General features: G+C 46.3%; 1 protein-coding gene across 6 annotated transcripts in view; it reads left to right on the top strand.

The window, feature by feature from the left end:
• Window positions 1–20,660, top strand: part of MYH11 (myosin heavy chain 11) — a 125,813-nt gene that overhangs the window by 40,734 nt on the left and 64,419 nt on the right. For all 6 annotated transcript variants that reach the window (XM_024744265.1, XM_024744270.1, XM_024744266.1 and 3 more), the window contains one exon: window positions 7,582–7,609. In XM_024744265.1, coding sequence (XP_024600033.1) covers window positions 7,582–7,609 — 28 coding nt within the window. The remainder of the gene's footprint in view (window positions 1–7,581; window positions 7,610–20,660) is intronic.

Genomic DNA, 20,660 nt, shown 5'->3' on the forward strand with positions numbered 1-20,660 from the left:
GTGTACTGGGGAGATGAAAGTTTTACTGTTTTTATCTTGGAAGGAAATGCCACCAGCGCATGGTTGTGGGTTATCTGAGGAAGACAGAACAAAGCCGTGGCCTGGAAGCAAGGCCTCTGGGATCATGCACCTCAGTTTGAGTCCCCGCCTGCCACTTCCTAGCTGTGTGACTGTGTTCATTATCTAGGGCTGCCGTACAAATGGCTCCAAACTTGGTGGCTTAAAACAACAGGAGTTTGTTCTCTCATAGTTCGGGATGCCAGAGGTCTGAAATCAAGGTGTCATCAGGGTTGGTTCCTTCCAGAGGCCCTGAGGGAGAATCCAGTCCAGACCCTTCTCCTCTTCTGGCTTCAGGCGGCTGCCAGGTCCTCGGCATCCTCAGCTTGTAGCTGCATTCCTCCAACCTGCCTCCTCCTTCACGTGGCTTCTCCCTCTGCCTCTAATTCCCCTCTCCTTTCTCTTACAAATAAGGACACTGGTCATTGATTTAGATCCCATCCTAAATCCAAGATGATCTCATCTGGAGATCCTTAATTAATTACATCTGTAAGACCCCTCTTCTAGATAAGGTCACCTTCTGAGTTTCCGAGTGGACATTTCTTTGGGGGCCACAGGTCAGCCCACTGCAGTGACCTCGGGCAAGTCGCCTCACTCCACTGTACTGCCCTCATTTGTAAAGTGGCCGTGGTGCCAGTGCCCAGCTCAGGGGCTGCTGTGAGGGTGGAACGGGTCACCTTGCACAGAACGAGCTCAGGGGGCCCCGCGGCACAGTGCATACTCTGGAGGTGGGCGCTGCTGGGGACGCTGCAGGCAGGCAGCTGTTTCTTTCCTCTCTTTCCTAAGTTTCATGGTCATAATGGGCTTGAGAGCAATAAAGACTATTTTTACATTACCCATTTTTGGTGAGATGCGGGTACGGTCATACATACTCATAGCATAAACACGTGCGGGACAGAAGGAGATGGAGTTGAAGGAAAGTCTCCCTCCTGTGCTGGTTCTCAGTCCCTCAGACCCTCTTCTCAGGGACAACCATCGTTGGGGTGTCAAGTAGCTTCACGATATATCCAACATACACAAGTATTTGAAGATGTGTGTGTGTGTGTATGTGTGTACACCTTAGGTATGTATATGTGTGTGTGTGAACGTATATCCCTCTTTTTAAAGCATAAAAGGTGTAATGCTATGTCACCTAGCCTTTTATTTTTTAGCTTACTATGCCTTGGAGATTGGTCTGCGTCAGTCCATGACGATCTGCCTGGTTCTTTTCAGTGGCTGCCCAATGCGCTGCTGTGTGGCCCTACCAGATTTTTTTTTTAATGTCTTCTATTTCTTTCTTTATTTTTGGCTGTGTTGGGTCTCCGTTGCTGCGCACGGGCTTTCTCTAGTTGCAGCGAGCGGGGGCTACTCTTCGTTGCAGTGTGCGGGCTTTTCATTGCGGTGGCTTCTCTTGTTGTGGAGCACGGGCTCTAGGCATGCAGGCTTCAGTAGTTGTGGCATGCGGGCTGTAGAGCGCAGGTTCAGTAGCTGTGGCGCATGGGCTTAGTTGCTCCGTGGCATGTGGGATCTTCCTGGACCAGGGCTCCAACCTGTGTCCCCTGCATTGGCAGGCAGATTCTTAACCACTACGCCACCAGGGAAGTCCCCAGATTTTTCTCTAAGTTAATTTTTAGTTTATATTGGAATATAGTTGATTTACAAAGTTGTGTTAGTTTCAGGTGTACAGCAAAGTGATTCAGTTATACATATGCATATATCCATTCGTTTTCAGATTCTTTTCCCATTTAGGTTATTACAGAGTATTGAATAGAGGTCCCTGTGCTGTACAGTAGGTCCTTGTTGATTATCTATTTTATATATAGTAGTGTGTATATGTTAATCCCAGTCACCCAGTTTATCCCCCCCGCCCATGCCCTACCAGATTTTAAATACCAAAATGTATTTTGCTAGTCTGCAGTTGATAGACTGGTTGAATGGTTTCTTTCCAGTCCTTTGCTTTTGCTGATATTCTTGCAGTGACCAACTTAAACGTCTGTCCTTGGGCACACGTGTGGGAGTTTCCGATGTGGCTTTCTTGAGGTTTGTGGAGCAGCCCATGAGTCGTAGCAGGAGGCAGGGATGTAGGCCTGATCGGAATCAGCACAGCTGGACCGGAAGACGGGACTTCGTGGTGATGGAGCGTCCTGATGCCAAAGGAGGGGCTGCCTCTTTCCTGTGGCCCTTCTCCCTGCGAGGGCTGCCCCTGGCCCTCGGCTCAGAGGTCAGACTTGCCTGAGGGGAGCCTCCCCAGACCCCCTGAACGTGGCCCCTGCGGGCAGCTGTGGCCCTTGCTACCAGCTCAAGGTGGAAAAAATGAGAGTGAGAAAGAGGAATGAAATAGCCTTTTGGCTCTTCTGCCTTTTGTCCTGAGGATTGGGCTCAGCCAGGCCACCAGAACGTGCATCTGTTATCTGAGGGGATAGAGGGAAGGTTGTTTGGAGACGGGCATAGGGTCCACGGAGCTTGCACAGTCATCTCATTCATCTGACCCTGGAGTGGCCCAGATCTTCTTTATGTGATGTAAATCTGCCTCCCTCTCCCAGATATGGTCATGACTATCCTCTCTGGTCCCCAGTGATGCATAGGCATGGGCTATTCCAGTCCCATCCATCCTCCCATCCTTCCTTCCATCCATCCATCCATCCATCCATCCATCCTCCCATCCATCCATCTAACAAATATAATTGAGCACCTGCTATATGCCAGGTACTTGAGATACAGTGTTAAACAAAACAGACAAGCCCCCCTCTTCCCCAGTAAAGCTTGCTTTTCAGCACAGGGAGATAGACAAACACAAGAGGTCATTGCAGATGGCTCTAAGTGGTGTGAAGGAAATAAACAGGTTAATTGCCTGAGTGCCCTGAGGCAACTGCCTGCATCCCTGTGGACAGAGACTTAGAAAAGGCCTCTGGGAGAGTGGAAGCCCTCAAGATGATGGGAAGGCATCACCCATGGCAAAAACTGGGGAGAGAGTGTTCCAGGCAAAGGCCCTGGAAGGGAAGAGTGTGTTCTCTGTGAGGAGCAAGCGGCTGTTTAGGAGCTGAGCAGGGGTAAGGAGAGAAAGGTGCCAGTGAGGCAGCTGAGTGGGGACACATCAGGCCAGACGTCGTAGGCCATGGTGGGGAGACTGGGGACCACTGGGACTAGCCAGCTGGTTTTGACCAGGCCGTGGCTGATCTGACTCTTTTTTTTTTTTGCGGTACACGGGCCTCTCACTGTTGTGGCCTCTCCCGTTGCGGAGCACAGGCTCCGGACGCGCAGGCTCAGCGGCCACGGCTCACGGGCCCAGCCGCTCCGCGGCATGTGGGATCTTCCCAGACCAGGGCACGAACCCATGTCCCCTGCATCGGCAGGCGGACTCTCAACCACTGCGCCACCAGGGAAGCCCCTGATCTGACTCTTTTAAGAAGATTTTTCTACTATAATGCAATAGCACCTCACACCTGTCAGGATGGCTGTTATCAAAAATCAGACAGTAGTTAAGTGTTGATGTGGGTGTGAAGAAACTGGAGTGTTGGTGCATTGCTGGTGGGAAAGTAAACTGGTACAACCACTACGGAAAACAGTATGGTGACTCCTTGAAAAGTTCAACAGAATTGGCACATAATCCAGCAATTCTGCTTCTGAGCATATACCCCAAAGACTTGAAAGCAGGGACACCAACAGATATTTGTACACCCATGGTCATAGCAACACTATTCACAGTAGCCAAGAGATGGAAGCAACCCAGGTGTCCATCAACAGATGAATAGATAAACAAAATGGGGTGTATCCACACAATGGACATTTTGACATATGCTGCAACATGGATGAACCTTGAGGAAACTATGCTAAATGAAATAAGCCAAACACAGAAAGACAAATTCTGTGCGATTCCACTTACATGAGACTACTTAGAGTAGTCAAAAATCGTAAAGACAGAAAGTAGAATGGTGGCTGCCCGGGGCTGGAGGGAGGAGGGACTGAGGAGTTATTATTTAATGGGTATGGAGTTTTTGGGAAAATGAAAAAGATGGATGGTGGTGATGCTCGCACAACAATGTGAACATGCTTCATGCTGCTGAACTGGACACTTTAAAATGGTCTCAATGGTACATTTTATGTATGTTTTACCAAAATTTTAAAAGTTTATAAGAGAAAAAAGAAGGCCCCTCCCGCTGCCCTGTGAGAACGGCAGGGGCGTGGGCAGAAGCAGGGAGATGGGAGGGGAGGATCTGGGCCTGAAGCGATGGTTCTCAGACCAGGCGTGGCAGCGGTGATGGGATGGATCTATGCTGATTCATGGGAAGCAGATCCTTCCATCCCCGAGGCCACTTCATGCCCTGGTTTCCTTCTTGTCACCTTAGACCTTAGGTGGTAAGGCTGCTTCTCTGGCCTGGGAAAGAGGCCTCACTCCTTCCCTTGACTGGTCCCTGCTGGTCTCTCCAAGCTGCCTTGTCTCCCAATGCCTTCCCTAATCCAGCAGGAGCCTTGGCCGCTAGGGATCTCCGTTCCATTTCCTGTGCCCTGTCCTGTATTTGGAACAGCAGAAAGTGCTCAGACTCTGATGCATGATGCTTCAACCCCCAGGTTGGTCCCTGAAGTGGCTGTGTGACTTTGGGTTACCTGACCTCAGTTTCCTTAAACTTAAAAGGGTCAGGGTCAAAGACCACACAGGGAGAGTGCCAGAAAAGTGTATCTGGCCCATAATAGGTGTTCAATAAGTAGTAGGTGTTGGGTTCAAATCCTGCCTCATCCACTTACTAGCTGTGTAACTGTGGGCAAGTTTTAAAATTTCTCTGTGCCTCAGTTTATTAATCTGTGAAATGGGGATAAAATTGGTCTGTCTCATAGGATGTACGGGGGTTGAATGAGTTAATACAGGCAAATGATTGAAATAATGCATGACACAGAGAAGGTGCTAAGTAGTAGATACTATTATGTAGTATTTTCAGGGTCTAGCATGGGGAAGAATACCTGGTAGATGCCCTAAAAGCATTTGTTGAATGAATGAATGAGTGACTCAGTTTCTTGTGTGTATATTGAACTTCCCCATCAAGAAACTCATGTCTTCCAGGTTTGGGGTTGGCTTTTTTCAGTGCTCACCAAGCTACACCTTCTCTGTGTCAGGGACTTAGGGTTCAGGGGCTGGGGATCCAGAAACTGAGGGAAGCGGGGTCCAGAAATGGATACTTCTGCCTATGAGCGGTTCATGGTTCTGTGGGGGCAGAGACACAAACAAAGAGAAAAAAAACCAGCCTGGGACAGGGCGCTCGGGCAGCACAGGGGCTGTGGCAGTGGAGACATCTGTCTCGGGGATGGGCAGGAGCCAGCGATGGCTCCAGGATTTCCGTCTGGGAGGGTCTTAGAGGCAGTAGTCAGGTTATTTGATGGAGGCTGGGGGCTTTTCTTAGGGCTTCTTCTCTCTAACAAGGTTGACTATTTGTGATAGCTTAGGAGCGTTGACGGAGATTTACAGCCAAGCCTCCCCCTGGCTCCATCACTGTGTGGAAGGCTTCTTACAAGAGGTGTCATCTTTGAGACTGAGGGAAATGGCCAGGAAAGGAGAAGAGAAAGGGCTGCTAGGCAGCAGGAATAGCCTGAACAAAGGCACAGAGTGCGTTTGGGGGTTGATCTGGGTGGGGTTGCTGGGGAATTAAGAGTGACGGACATAGAAGTGCCAAGGCTGGGGAGGCAGTCAGGGCCATTCACGGGAGGCCTCGGATGCCCCTTCTGGGCCTCATCTGAGGACACTGGGGCCGTGGACAGCTTTTAAAAACTGCTTTATTAAGATAAAACTTGCATACCAAAAATCCTCCCAAGATAAGTGTAAAATTCAGTGATTTTCAATAAATTGAGTTATGTCAGCATCACCGCAATCCAGCTGACAAACCCCAAAATGATCCTTCATGCCTGTTTGCAGTCACCCCACCCCAGCCCCTGGCAACCACTAATCCACCTTCTCTCTTTTATGCATTTACCTGTTCTGCACATTTCTTATAACTGGAATCACACAATATGTAGCCTTGTGTGTCTGACTTTTCCTTAGCATCATGTTTTTGAGGGTCATCCATGTTGTAGCCTGTATCAGTACTTCATTGTTTTTATGACCGAATAATGTTCCATTGTATAGATTGACCACATTTTATGACATTTGGGTCGTTTCTACTTTTTAGCTATTATGATAACGCTGCTGTGAACATTTGTGTGCAAGTCTTGTAGAGACACATGTTTCTGTTCTCTTGGGTAGATTCCTAGGAGTGGAATAGCTGGGTCATATGATGAATTTATGTTTAACATTTTAAGAAACTTCCAAAGTGGAAGAGGGTTAAGAAGCAGAACGATCAGGCAGTTCAGCGTGTCAGAAAGATTACTCTGAGAAGGGGTTTGGAGGGGGATGTCACAAGATCCCGGGAGATCTTTGATCATAAGAGGCTGAGGGTTGCGATGGTGGGAATGGAGCAGGGAATGGAGTTAAGAAATGCCTGTCGCTTCACCATTGCCCAGCAGAGGATGTGATGCTCTGCTTTCTCGGTTATGGTTAACTGGCTGATGACTAAGGTGTGTAACCTTCCCCGTGTCCCTCATAGGGGATCTTGACTCCACCCCCTAAGGCCACTTTAAGAGCAGAAGGTGATCAGTAATGTCTGCTTAATCACGTTTAACCTCACCATGCCCTGTGCACCCACCAGGGTTCTCTGGTGGTAAGCGACAGAGACCTTATCTAGAAAAGGAATTTCTGGAGGCGTATTGGGGAGCTCACAGGTGGGGTGGGAAGAGTGGGGAGCCAGCCTCAGAAAATGTTAGAAAATGGGGCTGTTTGGGCTCTGGGGGCAGGAAGTGAGGCCCCCTCAGGGCCTCCGTTGTCCTTCTCCATCCTTGATCCAGCTCAGAGTTTGAGCTCAGAGATTCTGATTGACATAGCCTAGGAAACATTGTTGCCTCTTGGCTGGGGTAGCTTGTGGGTCAGTCCCACCAAGACTGTACATGATGGTGGGGTGGTGGGGTGGGGTGGGCAGCGAACATGGATCCTTAAGGACCATAGGATGCTCTTCTCAGAAGAAGAGGAAATGGATACTGGATTTTCGAACCAAAAATGTCCACTACCCCATATTCCAGATAAAAAAACGGAACCATGGAGAGGTTAAGAATATTTGCCCAAAGCCATAGAGGTGGGAAGTGGCCAAGTTGGAATGCCAGTCTGTCTGGATCCAAAGTCGGTGTTTTGTCTGTGACCTAATCTGGGCAGAGTGGGTCTCCTGGGACCCTCCAGAGCTAGTGGGGCAGGGATTCTCACTGCCTCCTGAACGCGTCAGTCTCTGGTATCTTTCTGGGGCTGCCTCCAGGGCTTTAGGAGGTCAGGAAAAGTATCTAAAGGAGCCCTGCTGCCCTCTTGGCTTTGGTCTTATCCCCTATGACCTGGGCAATGAGCCCAGCTGGGCTCTTGTCACCCCCAGGGGTGCCAGCACGTAGGAGCTTAAATGGGAGGCCTGGGAAGCACCATATCCAGACCCTCAGCTCAGAGCAAATTCTAACTCATGGCTCTTTTTTTCTTTCTCTTCTCAGATCGAGAGGACCAGTCCATTCTCTGCACGTAAGTGGAGCTGCTTTTTCTTTTGTTTTTCTAGAGTCAAGATCCAACCTATTAAAGAAAAAGGTCCATGAGAGCAGGGCTCTTTGATGTGTTTGCTCTTCCATGCACCCTGCCCCTGCCCTGTCCCTGGCACAGCATAGGTGCTCACTAAACATTTGTTGAACAAATGTTCTGATGCTGAGGCTGGCACCCCTAAACTGCCAGTGATACCTGGTGCCATCTTGTTCTGCACCACCCCCTTTTAAAAACCAGCATTTATTGAGCACTTACTGTGTGCCGGGTCCTGAACTAAATATTTTACAGACAGAATTGCTTCTAATTCCATAACCGCTCTGTGAAGGTAGATGCCATTTCCGTTGGTGAGGAAGTCTTGGCTTGTGTTAAACAATGTGTTAAACAATCACCCTCAAATTTCACAATTAGTAACCGTATTGTGTCATATTTGGTGGCTGGTGTCATGATTTCCTTGAAGACCTGGATACATAGGCAGAAGATACTAACTCAATTTAGAATCATTCAGAGGGTTTTCAGTGTTCAGGAAAATCTCCCCTGTGGTGGGCAGAATACAGGTATCCCTTGGAGAATTTGTGGACTTAGTTCAGACCACTGCAATGAAGTGAGTATCACAGTAAAGCGAGTCAGGCAGATTTTTTGGTTTCCTAGTACTATAAAAGTTATGTTTACACTATACTGTAGTCTATGAAGTGTACAATAGCATTATATCAAAATAAACAACTGTACACACCTTAATTAAAACATACCCATTGCTAAAAAATCTTAACTATCATCTGAGCCTTCAGGAGTTGCAATCTTTTTGCAGTAGTGACATCAGAGATCACTGATCACAGATCACCATGACAAATAATAATGAAAACATTTGAAATATTACGAGAATTACTAAAACATGACGCAGAGACATGAAGTGAACAAATGCTGTTGGAAAAATGCTTGACACAGTGTTGCCACAAATCTTTAATTTGTAAAAAAAACACAATATCTGCAAATTGCAATAAAGCAAAGTGCAATACAAGTGCCTGTGATGGTGCCGCCAAGGTCTCCATCTCCTAATCACCAGAACCTGTGAATGTGTCAGGTGACATGGCAAAGGGGAATGAAGGTTGCCATGGCATTACGGTTGCTAATCAGCTGACCTTAGAATAGGGAAGGGATCGTAGATTATCCAGGTGGGCCTAATATAATCACAAGGTCCTTACAAGTAGAAGAGGGAGGCAGGGGAGGAGTCAGAGGGAGATGCAGTGTGAGAAGGACTTCACACACCACTGCTGGCTTTGAAGATGGAGGAAGCCCAGGATGAGAACAGCTTCTAGAAGCTGGAAAAGGCAAGGAAACGGGCTCTCCCCTAGTGCTCCCAGAAAGAAACACAACCCTGCTGACATCTTGGTTTTAGCCCAGTACAATCCATGTCAGACTTCTGCCCTCCAGAACTGTAATATAATCAGTTTGTGTTGTTTTAAGTCACTACGTTTGTATAATCTGTTACAGCAGCAATGGGAAACTAATACACCCTCCTTCCTTCTTCACCTCTACACCCACTCCTGTCTCACTCACTATTCAACAGATTGAATGGGTCTGTCCCACTGGTGAGTACTTTGCATATAGGAATGAACCAAAAATAAACGAACCCTCTTCTCAAGAGGGAAGACAGCCACTAAAACAATAATTACACACTTCCCTTTGGTACTGCTTGAATTTACTATTTGATCCTGTGAAGGTACTACCTTTTCAGGAAGTAAAAAAAAAATACATACACATTTTAAAAATCACTTAAAGAAATGTGTAATTAAAAACTGAAAATTATGAAGAATGAGACATGTAAGGAACTAGGAGAATGTGTAAATCAGAGAAGTTCTAACTGGGGAGAACACTAAAGGTTTCCCAAAGAAGTGATGCAGAGATGATGAAGAAAAGAGAGGAATAGTTTACAGCATATGCAAAGGCCCTGAGGTCAGATAGAGCATGTTCTATTGGAGAAACTGAGAGATCAGTTTGGCCAGAGTGTGTCTCCCAACAAAAGCCCTCTGTCTGAGAAGAGGTATTACAGGACATTTAGGACTGTGGTTGTAAACTCAAAGGCCAATCAAAGTCGACCAAGTACTGTTAATGTGTGAAAAGTCCTGGGTGTAGGACAGTAGGGAATGGTGGGGAGTGTGGTGAACTGGAGAAAATGGCCCATCTGAGGGGGGGAGCTGCTACCCATCTTCTGTCTACTGTTGCCAGGGGAGAATGCAGGTCCAATGTTGCCAGACTTTCCTACATTTCAATAGAAGCTGGAAATCTAGGTTTTTATGTGAAATATCAAATTTTTAAACATTGGCACCTAATTTACATGAACACATATACACAGAGCTCCAGCCAAATATAGTCCATTTGTGGGCTGGCTTTGCCAATCGGCCACCTGTTTACAACCTCTGTCCCAGAACTTTGGGCCAGGAAGGGTCCTCAGAGATAACTGAGACTGCACTTCCTGCCCCCCACACACACCTGGTCAGTTACAAGGGTTGCAGGAAATTTTCATAGAGCATCAAAATCGGGAATGATTCATATTATTTAATATGAAAGTGGATTCAAGTTGGTCTCTGTAATAATATCTCCCTTTCATTCACTTGTATTCCAAATATTGCTTTGAGGGGGTGGGGCGGCAGCAGGGTGATAATTATGGTGGAGAATTGGGTCAATAGCACACAGACAGGCTGGTTATGGCCAGCGTGAGTTGTATGTGTCAGGGGTGGTCATGGCTGTTGGCGCTGGGATCTCATACTGTGCACGTAGCTTAGAGAAACCAACCACGCGCTTCGGGAGGAAAACTAGCACTGGGGGATCTAGTGCAGGTGAGGTCACCACCATCCACCCAATGGATGTGTTCCAGAGTGAGAGTGAGAATAGACATGGGACTCTGCCAGTCCTTCCACTGGTCTCATTCCCCTGTGGCCCTGACGGTGTGAGCATCTCGCCTTGCCGAGCCCATTCTCTCCCCTGCATTGTCCGTATTGCACACTCAGAATCTAGTTGGCATTTATACACAGAGGCTGCTTTAGAGGGGCGTTGCATACCAAGTCACAGATGCATAGGTTTGAGGATGTTTTAAGGGATTTTTCAATTTTACCTTTCTGTGATTGATTGTGTTGACTTACAGGCTGTTGGTCCCCAGCCTCCATATCAAATGTGACTCCACTTCTCTGCAGGTCTCATTAGAATCTAGGTTCATCCATGGAAGGGACTGTCCACCGAGTTATGTCATTGAAAGCCTCCTTAGAGTGGGGGTTACAAGCCAGACCACCCGGGTTTCGATCCTAGCTCTGCCTCTCACTAGCTTGTAGCTTCAGGTACAAATTTAACCTCTCCATGGCTCCGTGTTCTCACTATAAAGTGGGGAAGTGGGAATGATGATAATGGTACTTAATGGTACTTAATAGGGTTGTTGTGAGGGTTACATATATATATGTATGTATATGAATATGTATATGTATATCTATATATACAGACACACATACTCATATATATGACTACTATGTATATATCTAAGAACCAAGCAAGCCCTGTAAGCTAGATATTCATATGTCATGACTAACATGTGTGTCCTGGCAGAGCAGAGAACCCACTGCTCAAGTCCAGTTACCTCATTTTTATAGAGGAGGAAATCAGAGAGGTCATGAGATTTGCCCAGAGGCGCACAGCGAGTTTTTGTCGATAGTGAGACCTGGACCTAAATTTCTTAAGGCCATTGGAGGGCCCAACCCTCATTCGCTGGCCTTCGCTGATGAGCCAGCCGCAGCCCCACCGTCCCCTGCCCCACCGCGGACTGTGGCATCAGGGGGTGGGGAATGGCTGGCATCTTTCGTATTTAGCGCATCTATCTGGAGAAAAAGAGCTGCAGCCTGTCCGCCCTGGCTCAACCACTCGGGGTATGAGCTGAGACCGGAGTGATGAGAGGAAGCAAGCCCCGAGGAGGATTTGGGGGAGGAGTTTCGGGTGGGGAACAGCGAGGGCAAAGGTCCTAAGGTGGGAACCACTTGTGTTTTTTTTTTTTGTTTGTTTTTTTTTTTTTTTTTTTTTTTTTTTTTTTTTTTTTTTTTTTTTTACCACTTGTGTTTTGAGGGTCGGAGACGGTCTGAGTGGGTGGGGCGCAGGGAGGAAGGAGGAGGGTAGGAGGATGTGGTCGGGGACACAGTCATGCAGGGCCTTGCAGACTGGGGCGAGCGTATGGACAAGAGGTTAGAGCAGATCCTTCTGATCATTCAAGGAGGCCAGAGTGCCGCTTGGGGATAAGCACTGATGCCCTAGTGTCTGGGGAACTGGGACTCAGTGGCAGGAGATGCTGGTGTCAGGCGACTCTCCCCTTCAGGGGAGGCAACTCAGGCCAACAGGTGCCTCTGTCACTCTCCCTGGGGCCAGTGCTGACTCTTGGAAAACTGCAGGCTTCCCAGGGGTTTGCCTTGGTTGCTCCACCCACGGCCTGCATTCGCTCCCAACCAGGCTTCCTACTTTGACCCCACCTGCCCTCATCCCTTCCACCCTGTTTCTGAAGAAGAGGGAGAAACACTTTCTGGCAGAGGCCTGCAGGGTTTTTAAAGGTGCTTTTGATAACAGTGCAGTGTTGAAGGGGCGCAGATGCTTCAGGAGAGTGGCCACTGTGCTTAGCTGGCGAGGCTGTGGAGGCACAGATCTAGGTTTGCTTTCCCGCTGTGCTGCATGCCAGCAATTTGTTCTTGGGCAAGTTGGTTAAGCCTCCCAGCCTCAGTCTCCTCATCTGTAGAATGGGGGTATCAGTTGTGCCCACCTTCCAGGGTTGTTGAGAGAATTGAAGGAGCTGCGTAGGGGGGAGCTGAGCATGATGTTGGCACAGTGCAGGTGCCCATGGTTGGCAGCTGAGGTTCTGATGCAGCGCCGTGGTTAGTATCAACCAGAGTTCTGCTGAGCCCTGCTTGCTTGACCGTGAACTGTGTAAAACCACCTCCGATACCTCCAGTGTGGGTTCTGTTAGACCTCTCTCCACAAACGTGGCTGCACGTCAGTTCTTGGGCCATTAGTTCAAGAGACGGATGGCCTGACTTCACCCCCAGCAGCTCTTGACTCAGTGGATCTGGGGTAGAGCTGGGGAAACCTGTGTTTTTATCTAGTGTCTTGGGCGACTGTGAAGCTGCAGGGCCAGTCAGCAAGCTGGCAGGGATTGGAAACACTTGTCAAGGGTCGTCTGCACAGGGGACGCTGAAGGGGTGGCTGTGTCTGAGCTGTGCACCCCCGTCTGCTCTGGGTGGGGGTCTAGAGGGGGGCATCTGGGAGCTGAACCTCCACCAGCAGAGGGAAGGAGCTGGGGTGCTGCCCCTCTGCAGCCCACTGGGAGCTCAGAAGGGCGGGAAGCATGAGTCAGGGAGGACTGGAGGGTCCTGGAGATTCTGACGCACACTTTGCTGTGAGGGCGTCTGGCTCATCCCCCAGTTTGCTGACCCATCGGTGCAGGCCTTGTGGTAGGAAGACTTCTCAGGTTACCTGGTGGCTGCGAGGGGTTAACGAGGGGGCCCCAGTCTTGGCTCCCGGGGAGCCTGGGCTGGGAGTGAGCCCACGCAGAGATTGGGGTCCTCAGACCGTTAGCTGACTCTCCTGGCTGAAGAAGTAAAGTGATAGTGGGGCGTTTGGGTCCCTTTCACTCCTAAGTGATGCTGTGACAACACTTGGAGGCACTGAGCAAGGCGACACGAGGACATTTTGGCTCCAGACAGACCAGGTTTTCATTTTGGGGGTGGCTTGTGTGCTAGATGGAAAAGAACAGAGTCCTGGTCTCAGCTCTGTCATATTCTCATGACATGATCTACAGAAAGCCACTGACCCTGTCTGAGCCTCAGTTTCTTCATCTAGAAAATGGACAACTGCACCTACCTCACAGAGTGGTTGTAAGGAATAAATGTGTTAATTCATAAAAAGCTCTTAGCACAGTGCCTGATGATGTGTTAATGCACAGTGAACACAAGTGCTACTTGTAAGTTACATTTGAAATTTCCACTGAGCCCCCAGCCATTCTAAGTGAAACCAAAGAAGAAAGTATAGGGTAACAGAAAAAGAGTGGTAGCTATTAATAAGCATAATAACCATGCCCATGGGTATTTTATCTTAATGAATTTTTAGGCATGGCCAGTGAATCTACAGCTGGCTGTTTAGAGATATTCATCTTAACCCCAGACCAGGATCTACAAATGCAAATGCCTAGGAGAGCCTGGCAGGTAATAGAAGGGAGTGAAGTGGGCCAGGAGTGACAATAGGGAGTGGTGAAGACTGCGGCAAATTGGAAAGCCACAGTATCCATTCAAGGGAACAGCTGTGATTCTGCCACAGACAATTGATCCCTTGGGAGAATGTCGACCCAGTGTTACCAGAGGTCCTTGGGTTTGTCCCTCCCCAAGAGAATCCAGAACTTTGGAGTTCATAAAACACAATGGTTGTATACACCATATGCTTATCTGCCCTTGCTTTTTCTAACCAACAGTGTATTTTAGAGTGCATTCTGTCTGATCATATATAGTAGTGGCTGCCTGGAGATGCTGTGTTTTATTTTATCAACCCCTATGGATCATAATTTTGGTTGTTTCCATTCCTTAAAAAATGTGAAAAAAAATACACACACACATAATTGATCCTCATTATTCACTGATTCTGTATATGCAGGTTTACCTACTTGCTAACATTGATTTGTACCCCTAATTCAATACTCATGGTGCTTTCGTGGTCATTCGAGGACATGTGCAGAGCTAAAATCTGGGTCCCCTGATGCACACATTCCCAGCTGAGGTGGAACAAGGTGACACTCGGCCTTCTTGTTTCAGCTCAGACTGTAAACAAGGGTCCTCTTTGTGGCATATTTAGTGCCACGCTTTTGAATTGTTGTTGCTTTTTTTTTTTTTTTTAGTGATTTTGCTGTTTAAAACATCCACCAAGTGTAGTGCCGAAGTGCTGTCTGGTTTTCCTAAGGGCAGGAAGGCTGGGATGTGCCTTATGGAGGAAATACGTGTATTAGATGAGTCTCCTTCAGGCATGAGTTACAGTGTTGTTAGCCATGAGTTCAATGTCAATGAATCAACAATATATTAAGTAAAGTGTCTTTAAACAGAAACACACATAAAACAAAGTTATACCATAGTGATTGGCTGATGAAAATTTTGGGACCAGAAGCTCAAAGGAACCTATCTGTGTGTTTCCCCTACGAGCGACGATGGTTCAGTGATCACTAATTCAGTGTTCGCAGTGGCTTCATAGAGCATAACTAGTGTGAACAATGAGAATGACTCTGTGTGTGTGTGTGTGTGTGTGTGTGTATACAAACATATACCTCTACATAAACAAACATACATTTTAAACTTCTAACTGAAAGTTAGCCTCTCCTTCAATTAAAAGCAATGTCAACAAATCATGTTATTAACAGAATTATTCACAGTATTAACAGATAGTAACAGTAACCGCATTGTTTCTAGACTTTTGCTCCACAACTTTCTCAGCACGTTTAGAGTTGTGAATGATGGGTTCTGAGTTCAGGTGCTAAGGAATTCTAATTGCCATAGTCTTGAAAATAGAGCCTGCTATCTGCTTTTCAAAAACGCTTTTCCAGATTTTTTTCCCCCGAATGTTCCTTACAGCAAACTCCCAAGGCCAAAGGACAGACTCAGGCAACAAATACTTATTTTGCACCAACTGGCACCAAGCAGGTGCTAGGCCTGGGGGTCCTGGTGCTGAACCAGATAAATAAGAGTGTCAGGTGGCGATTTAATTGTGAAGACAATGAAATGCATTGAGAGAAGATTTAGAAAATCTGTAATAAGTTTGGAGCTGATATGTATAGAGATAGAAAACTGGGAAACACTAAGACAAGGTAATTATTAATTCTAGGGGAAATCAAAGTTAGGCAAGAAGGAAGAGTAATCACAGTGACAAAGGGGCCCAGCTGTATGCAGTGTTTCCATCATCTTTATAATGCAAACCCTGAGTGTTGATCTAGCCGGAAATACTATATGCGACCACATTGCTTCTATGGGGAAAGAGGAGAGGGTTAAACAGGGGCTAAATTATCATCGTCCACAATGGGAAATCAACATCTGATGCTTAACAATGAATAATCAAAAATTAGTGATATAATGCTACTTAGGTAAGTGGATATAAATGCTAAAACAACCTGCTGACTCGGTTTCCTAGTCTTTTCCAGCTCCCAGAGGCTGCTTACATTCCTTGGCTTGTGGTTTCTTCCTCCATCTTCAGAGCCAGCAGTGTATCTCCTAATCTCTGTCTCTGACCCTCCTGCTTCCCTCTTATGAGGACACGTGATTATACTGGGTTACCAGGATAATCCGAGATAATTTTCCCTTCTCCAGATCCTTAATTTAATTTAAAAAGTCTCTTGTCTCATGTAATGTATTCACAGATTCCTGAGATTAGGATGTGGGCATCTTTGTGAGGGGTGGGATATGAGATCAGAGAGAGGTGGGTGAGGTCTTCTAGAGGAGTCTGAACTTTAAAATGGACAGAAAAGCACTGGAACACTTCAGCCAGAGGCCAGCAAACTCTGACCGGTGGGCCAAATCTGGTCCCTGTCTGTTCTTTTATTGTTTTATTGGGACATAGCCACTCCCATTTGTTTCCACATTTGCTTTTGTGCTACAAAGGCAAAGCTGAGTAGTTAGGACACAGAATGCAGGCCCCACCAAGCCTATAGTATTTATTATCTGTCCTTTACAGAATGGTTTGTTGACTCCTGGCTTAAACAATAGAAAAATATGTCTTGTATGTTAATGATAGTATAAATATTGAAGATAATGATATAAACAGAATATATAAGCATTAGGAGAGAAATGGTTGTAAAAGTAACAATAGGTAACATTTTTGTATACCTGGCATTGTTCTAAATGTTTTATATATTCACTCATTTAATCCTCATAACAATCATAGAAGTGCTTTTTATTATACCCATTTTATAGATGAGGAAACTGAGGCATGGGAGTAGTTAAATGACTTGCACATGGTCACATAGGGCAGAGCAGAGACTTGAACTCAGGCAGTCTGGCCCTGGAGCCCACTGTGTTATTCTGCTGATTGATGCTGCAGGGGAAAGAGGAACTGCTTTTGCCTGGGGAGCTGGAGGCAGTACTCAAAATAGAGGCAGTGCTTAACTGGGCTTTGTAGGGTGTATAGGAGTTGGACAGCACAAATCCAGAGGACTTTGCTGGCTGCAGGGGTGGGAGTCACATGAGGACCAGGGACTGAACAGCTCTGAGATTCAGAGGCAATTTGGCTTTGCTACCAATGGCAGACCACGGCTGAAATGGACTCAGAAATGGTGTTCAACCCTAGGAGCTAGGACCACCTACCTGACTTGTAAAATTATGCAAAATGAGAATGCTGAGCCCCTTGTTCAGAGGGAACCCTTTTGCACTCTTGGTGGGAATGTGAATTGGTACAGCCACTATGGAGAACAGTATGGAGGTTCCTTAAAAAACTAAAAATAAAACTACCATATGACCCAGCAATCCCACTACTGGGCATACACCCTGAGAAAACCATAATCCAAAAGGACACATGTACCCCAATGTTCATTGCAGCACTATTTACAATAGCCAACAAATGGAAACAACCTAAATGTCCAATGATAGATGAATGTATAAAGAAGATGTGGTACATATATACAATGGAATATTACTCAGCCATAAAAAGGAATGAAATTGGGTCATTTGTAGAGATGTGGATGGACCTAGAGTCTGTCATACAGAGTGAAGTAAGCCAGAAAGAGAAAAACAAATATCGTATATTAATGCATATATGTGGAATCTAGAAAAATGGTACAGATGAACCTATTTGTAGGGCAAGAATGGAGACACAGATGTAGAGAACTGATATGTGAACACAGAGGGGGAAGGGGAGAGTGGGACAAATTGGGAGATTAGGTTTGACATAGATACACTACCATGTGTAAAATAGATAGCTGGTGGGAACCTGCCGTATAGCACAGGGTGCTCAGCTCGGTGCTCTGTGATGACCTAGATGGGGGGGTGGGGGAGAGGGAGGTCTAAGAGGGAGGGGATATAGGTATACTTATAGCTGACTCACTTCATTGTACAGCAGAAACTAACACAATATTGTAAAGCAGTTTTACTCCAATAAAAAAAAATTAATTAAAAAATTATTTAGAAATTCAAGATCGCAACATCAGAGCATTAAATCAAGCACAGGGCCCTCCTCAGTATTGTCCCCGTGGGACTGCACAGGTCACACACCCATGAATCCAGCCTGGCTGGGGGCTGAGGGGTTAAGCTGCCACTGAGGCTGGACTGATTAAAAGGACTTGGCAGGGCTTCCCTGGTGGCGCAGTTGTTGAGAGTCCGCCTGCCGATGCAGGGGACACGGGTTCGTGCCCCGGTCCGGGAAGATCCCACAGGCCGCGGAGTGGCTGGGCCCGTGAGCCATGGCCACTGAGCCTGCGCGTCCGGAGCCTGTGCTCCGCAACGGGAGAGGCCACAACAGTGAGAGGCCCGCGTACAACAACAACAAAAAAAGATCAGTTTCCAACTTTTCATGCCAATTTCTTGACAAATTAGAATGAATACATGGCAGTCATTCACGAGTAAACTGATTTGAAAAGAAGCTCTAAATGGATTATTATTAGTCTTTAAAGCTAAGAACTTTAACTCAGTAACTTAATTTCCAAGGATAAGCTACACAGATCAGTTTGTTCCTATAACAGCTTAGTGTCCACCATCTTTCACTTAAATACATCAAGACTGTTTTCAAGGTTTGATGACAACCTCTAGTCATATAAACTATATGCCACAAGAGTTTGTCTATTTCAAACCACTTTCCTTTTTGCTTTCTTGCAGAGCTAGACATTCCGAATAATCAATGCTGACCAAACCTTCATACGGATAGCTGCAATATAGCATTTCATTCCAAACACCTGTTAGAGCATAATTAAAATATCCTTTAAAAATCAATCTTTTCTGAAACTATGCCACTCAAAAATCGGTGTTTATGAAGCAATGCTTGTATGATTTCAGTTGCTTCAAACTGTGCCCTCATGCTGGCAGTGAGGTTTTTTGCCTTTTGTTGCCAATAACAAATTATAGCCCTGAAGTTATAAAATATCTAACTTCCTCCACAACTAATGTGATATATTTGTAAGACTTGTGTTAAATAATGTTTGAAAATAATTTCACGTGTAAAAAAGAAAAAAAAAAGTGTAGTGGGCAGAACATGGGCTCTGGTATCAAGCAGACCTGCATTCAAATCTCACTCTTCTATTCCCTATCTGTGTGATAGCAGGAGCAGTTATGACCTAGAACACTACTTCAACCTCTCTGAGCCTCAGTTTCCCCAGGTGGGTGATGGGGATAATCAATGACTCCTTCATTAGGTTGTTGGATTAAATAAAAAGATTTCTGAGCCCAGTAACATAGAGTAGGTCTTCAAGAAATATCAATTCCTATTCCCCATTCCCTTCCTCTGACCTTAGAAAGCAAGTTCCTAGAGGGTTAGGCCTGTGTCATGGAATGACTCTGTGAAATGTCATAGAAAGAGTCCTGATTGCATTGGAACCAGAGACCTGATTTCAATGCTGTGTGTGCTCTTGCCTCGCTGTGTAATCTAGGGCAAGTTGCTTACCCACTCTGGCCCAAAGTTCCTCTTCTGTAATAACATGAAAGTGATATGTCCTACCTTCAGGATTGTGGGAGGGGAGGTAAAGGAGATAATACATGTGAAACAATTAACATAGGGCCTCCACTCCCCTTGAAAAGTCAATTCTCTCCTTAAAATTAAAGAAAAAAAAATTTTTTTGGACTCAATTGTCCTCCTCAAGAAAATAAAGATAATGCCTCCATGGCTCCCATTTCACAAAGTGCCTCTGAGGCCATATGAAATAATGTGACCATTGGGAAGAAAGGCCATTAGGAAAGGGGAGAGGACAGTGTTAATATCGTCGTGAGACGTGGAGACATGTTTCAACCTTCCTGGAGATCAGACACTTGATTTCCGGATGGTGACCCATGGGGTTGCGTCTGACAATTCAGGGCACATGTTTCTTTCTCTGCCTCCCTCCTTCCCTCCTCCCTCCCTCCCTCCCTCCCTCCCTTCCTCCCTTCCTCCCTTCCTCCCTTCCTTCTCTCTCTCCCTTTCCCTTTCTTTCTTTCTCTTTCTTCCTCCCTCCCTTCCTCCCTCCCTTCCTTCCTCTTTCTCTCTTTCTTCCGTTTAGCCATGAGCAAAGTTATTAATGGGCCCTTGGCAGAGCAAGTTAATTTCTTTATTTCCTAATTAGGAAAAAGGGCAAGCACTGCACTAGCGCTGGTGGCAGTGGTTCAGTGTGGAGAACCTTGAACCGACCTTGGGGTAGACAAATTCAGACTTAAAAAAAATTAGTACGTTTCAGAATATTCAGTGACCTCAGCAAATGAGAGTCTAGGCAAAGGAAGGAAAAACAAAAGAAAATCAGAGGAGAGGACAAGAAGGGAGGAAAGATTTGGTTGAAGTCATCTTTCCCTTTCACTGAGAATAGTGGGAGTCAGAGGCAGTGTCTGGACTCCTTGGATGAAACAATTCCACCACCATGATCTCCAGTGGCCAAGAGAGGTAGCTGGTTCGAGAAGGCCATTTTGGTAAAATAATCCACTGCTCATATTCTAGGAGTACTCTTTTGATAAGACAAACAACGCCCTGCTGATCTAAACTTATCAGTCATCTACACTTTAGCATGAATTACTTCAACCAGGTTTATTCTTTGATACTTGACTGAGATCATTAGCTAGCCACCTGACCATTAGAATGGGGTTCTCCAGAGGATGAAGGGGCTTATGTCTGTCCAGTGGCTGATGGGATAACCAGTTCTTCTCCTTCGTCCCCTTCTTCTTCTTCTTCCCCTTCTTCTTCTCCTTCTCCCTCTCCCCACTCCCCCTCCCTCTTCTTCTCCTTTTTCTCCTTTTTTGCAAGGGGACCTTCAAAACATTGTAACATATATCCTGGTACTCTGAGAGGTACTTATGTCCTTCCTGGAAGGCAGTCTCTTGCCTGA

The sequence above is a fragment of the Neophocaena asiaeorientalis genome, unplaced genomic scaffold, assembly GCF_003031525.2.
Source record: "Neophocaena asiaeorientalis asiaeorientalis breed wild unplaced genomic scaffold, Neophocaena_asiaeorientalis_V1.1 scaffold91, whole genome shotgun sequence".
Taxonomy (NCBI): Eukaryota; Metazoa; Chordata; class Mammalia; order Artiodactyla; family Phocoenidae; genus Neophocaena; species Neophocaena asiaeorientalis.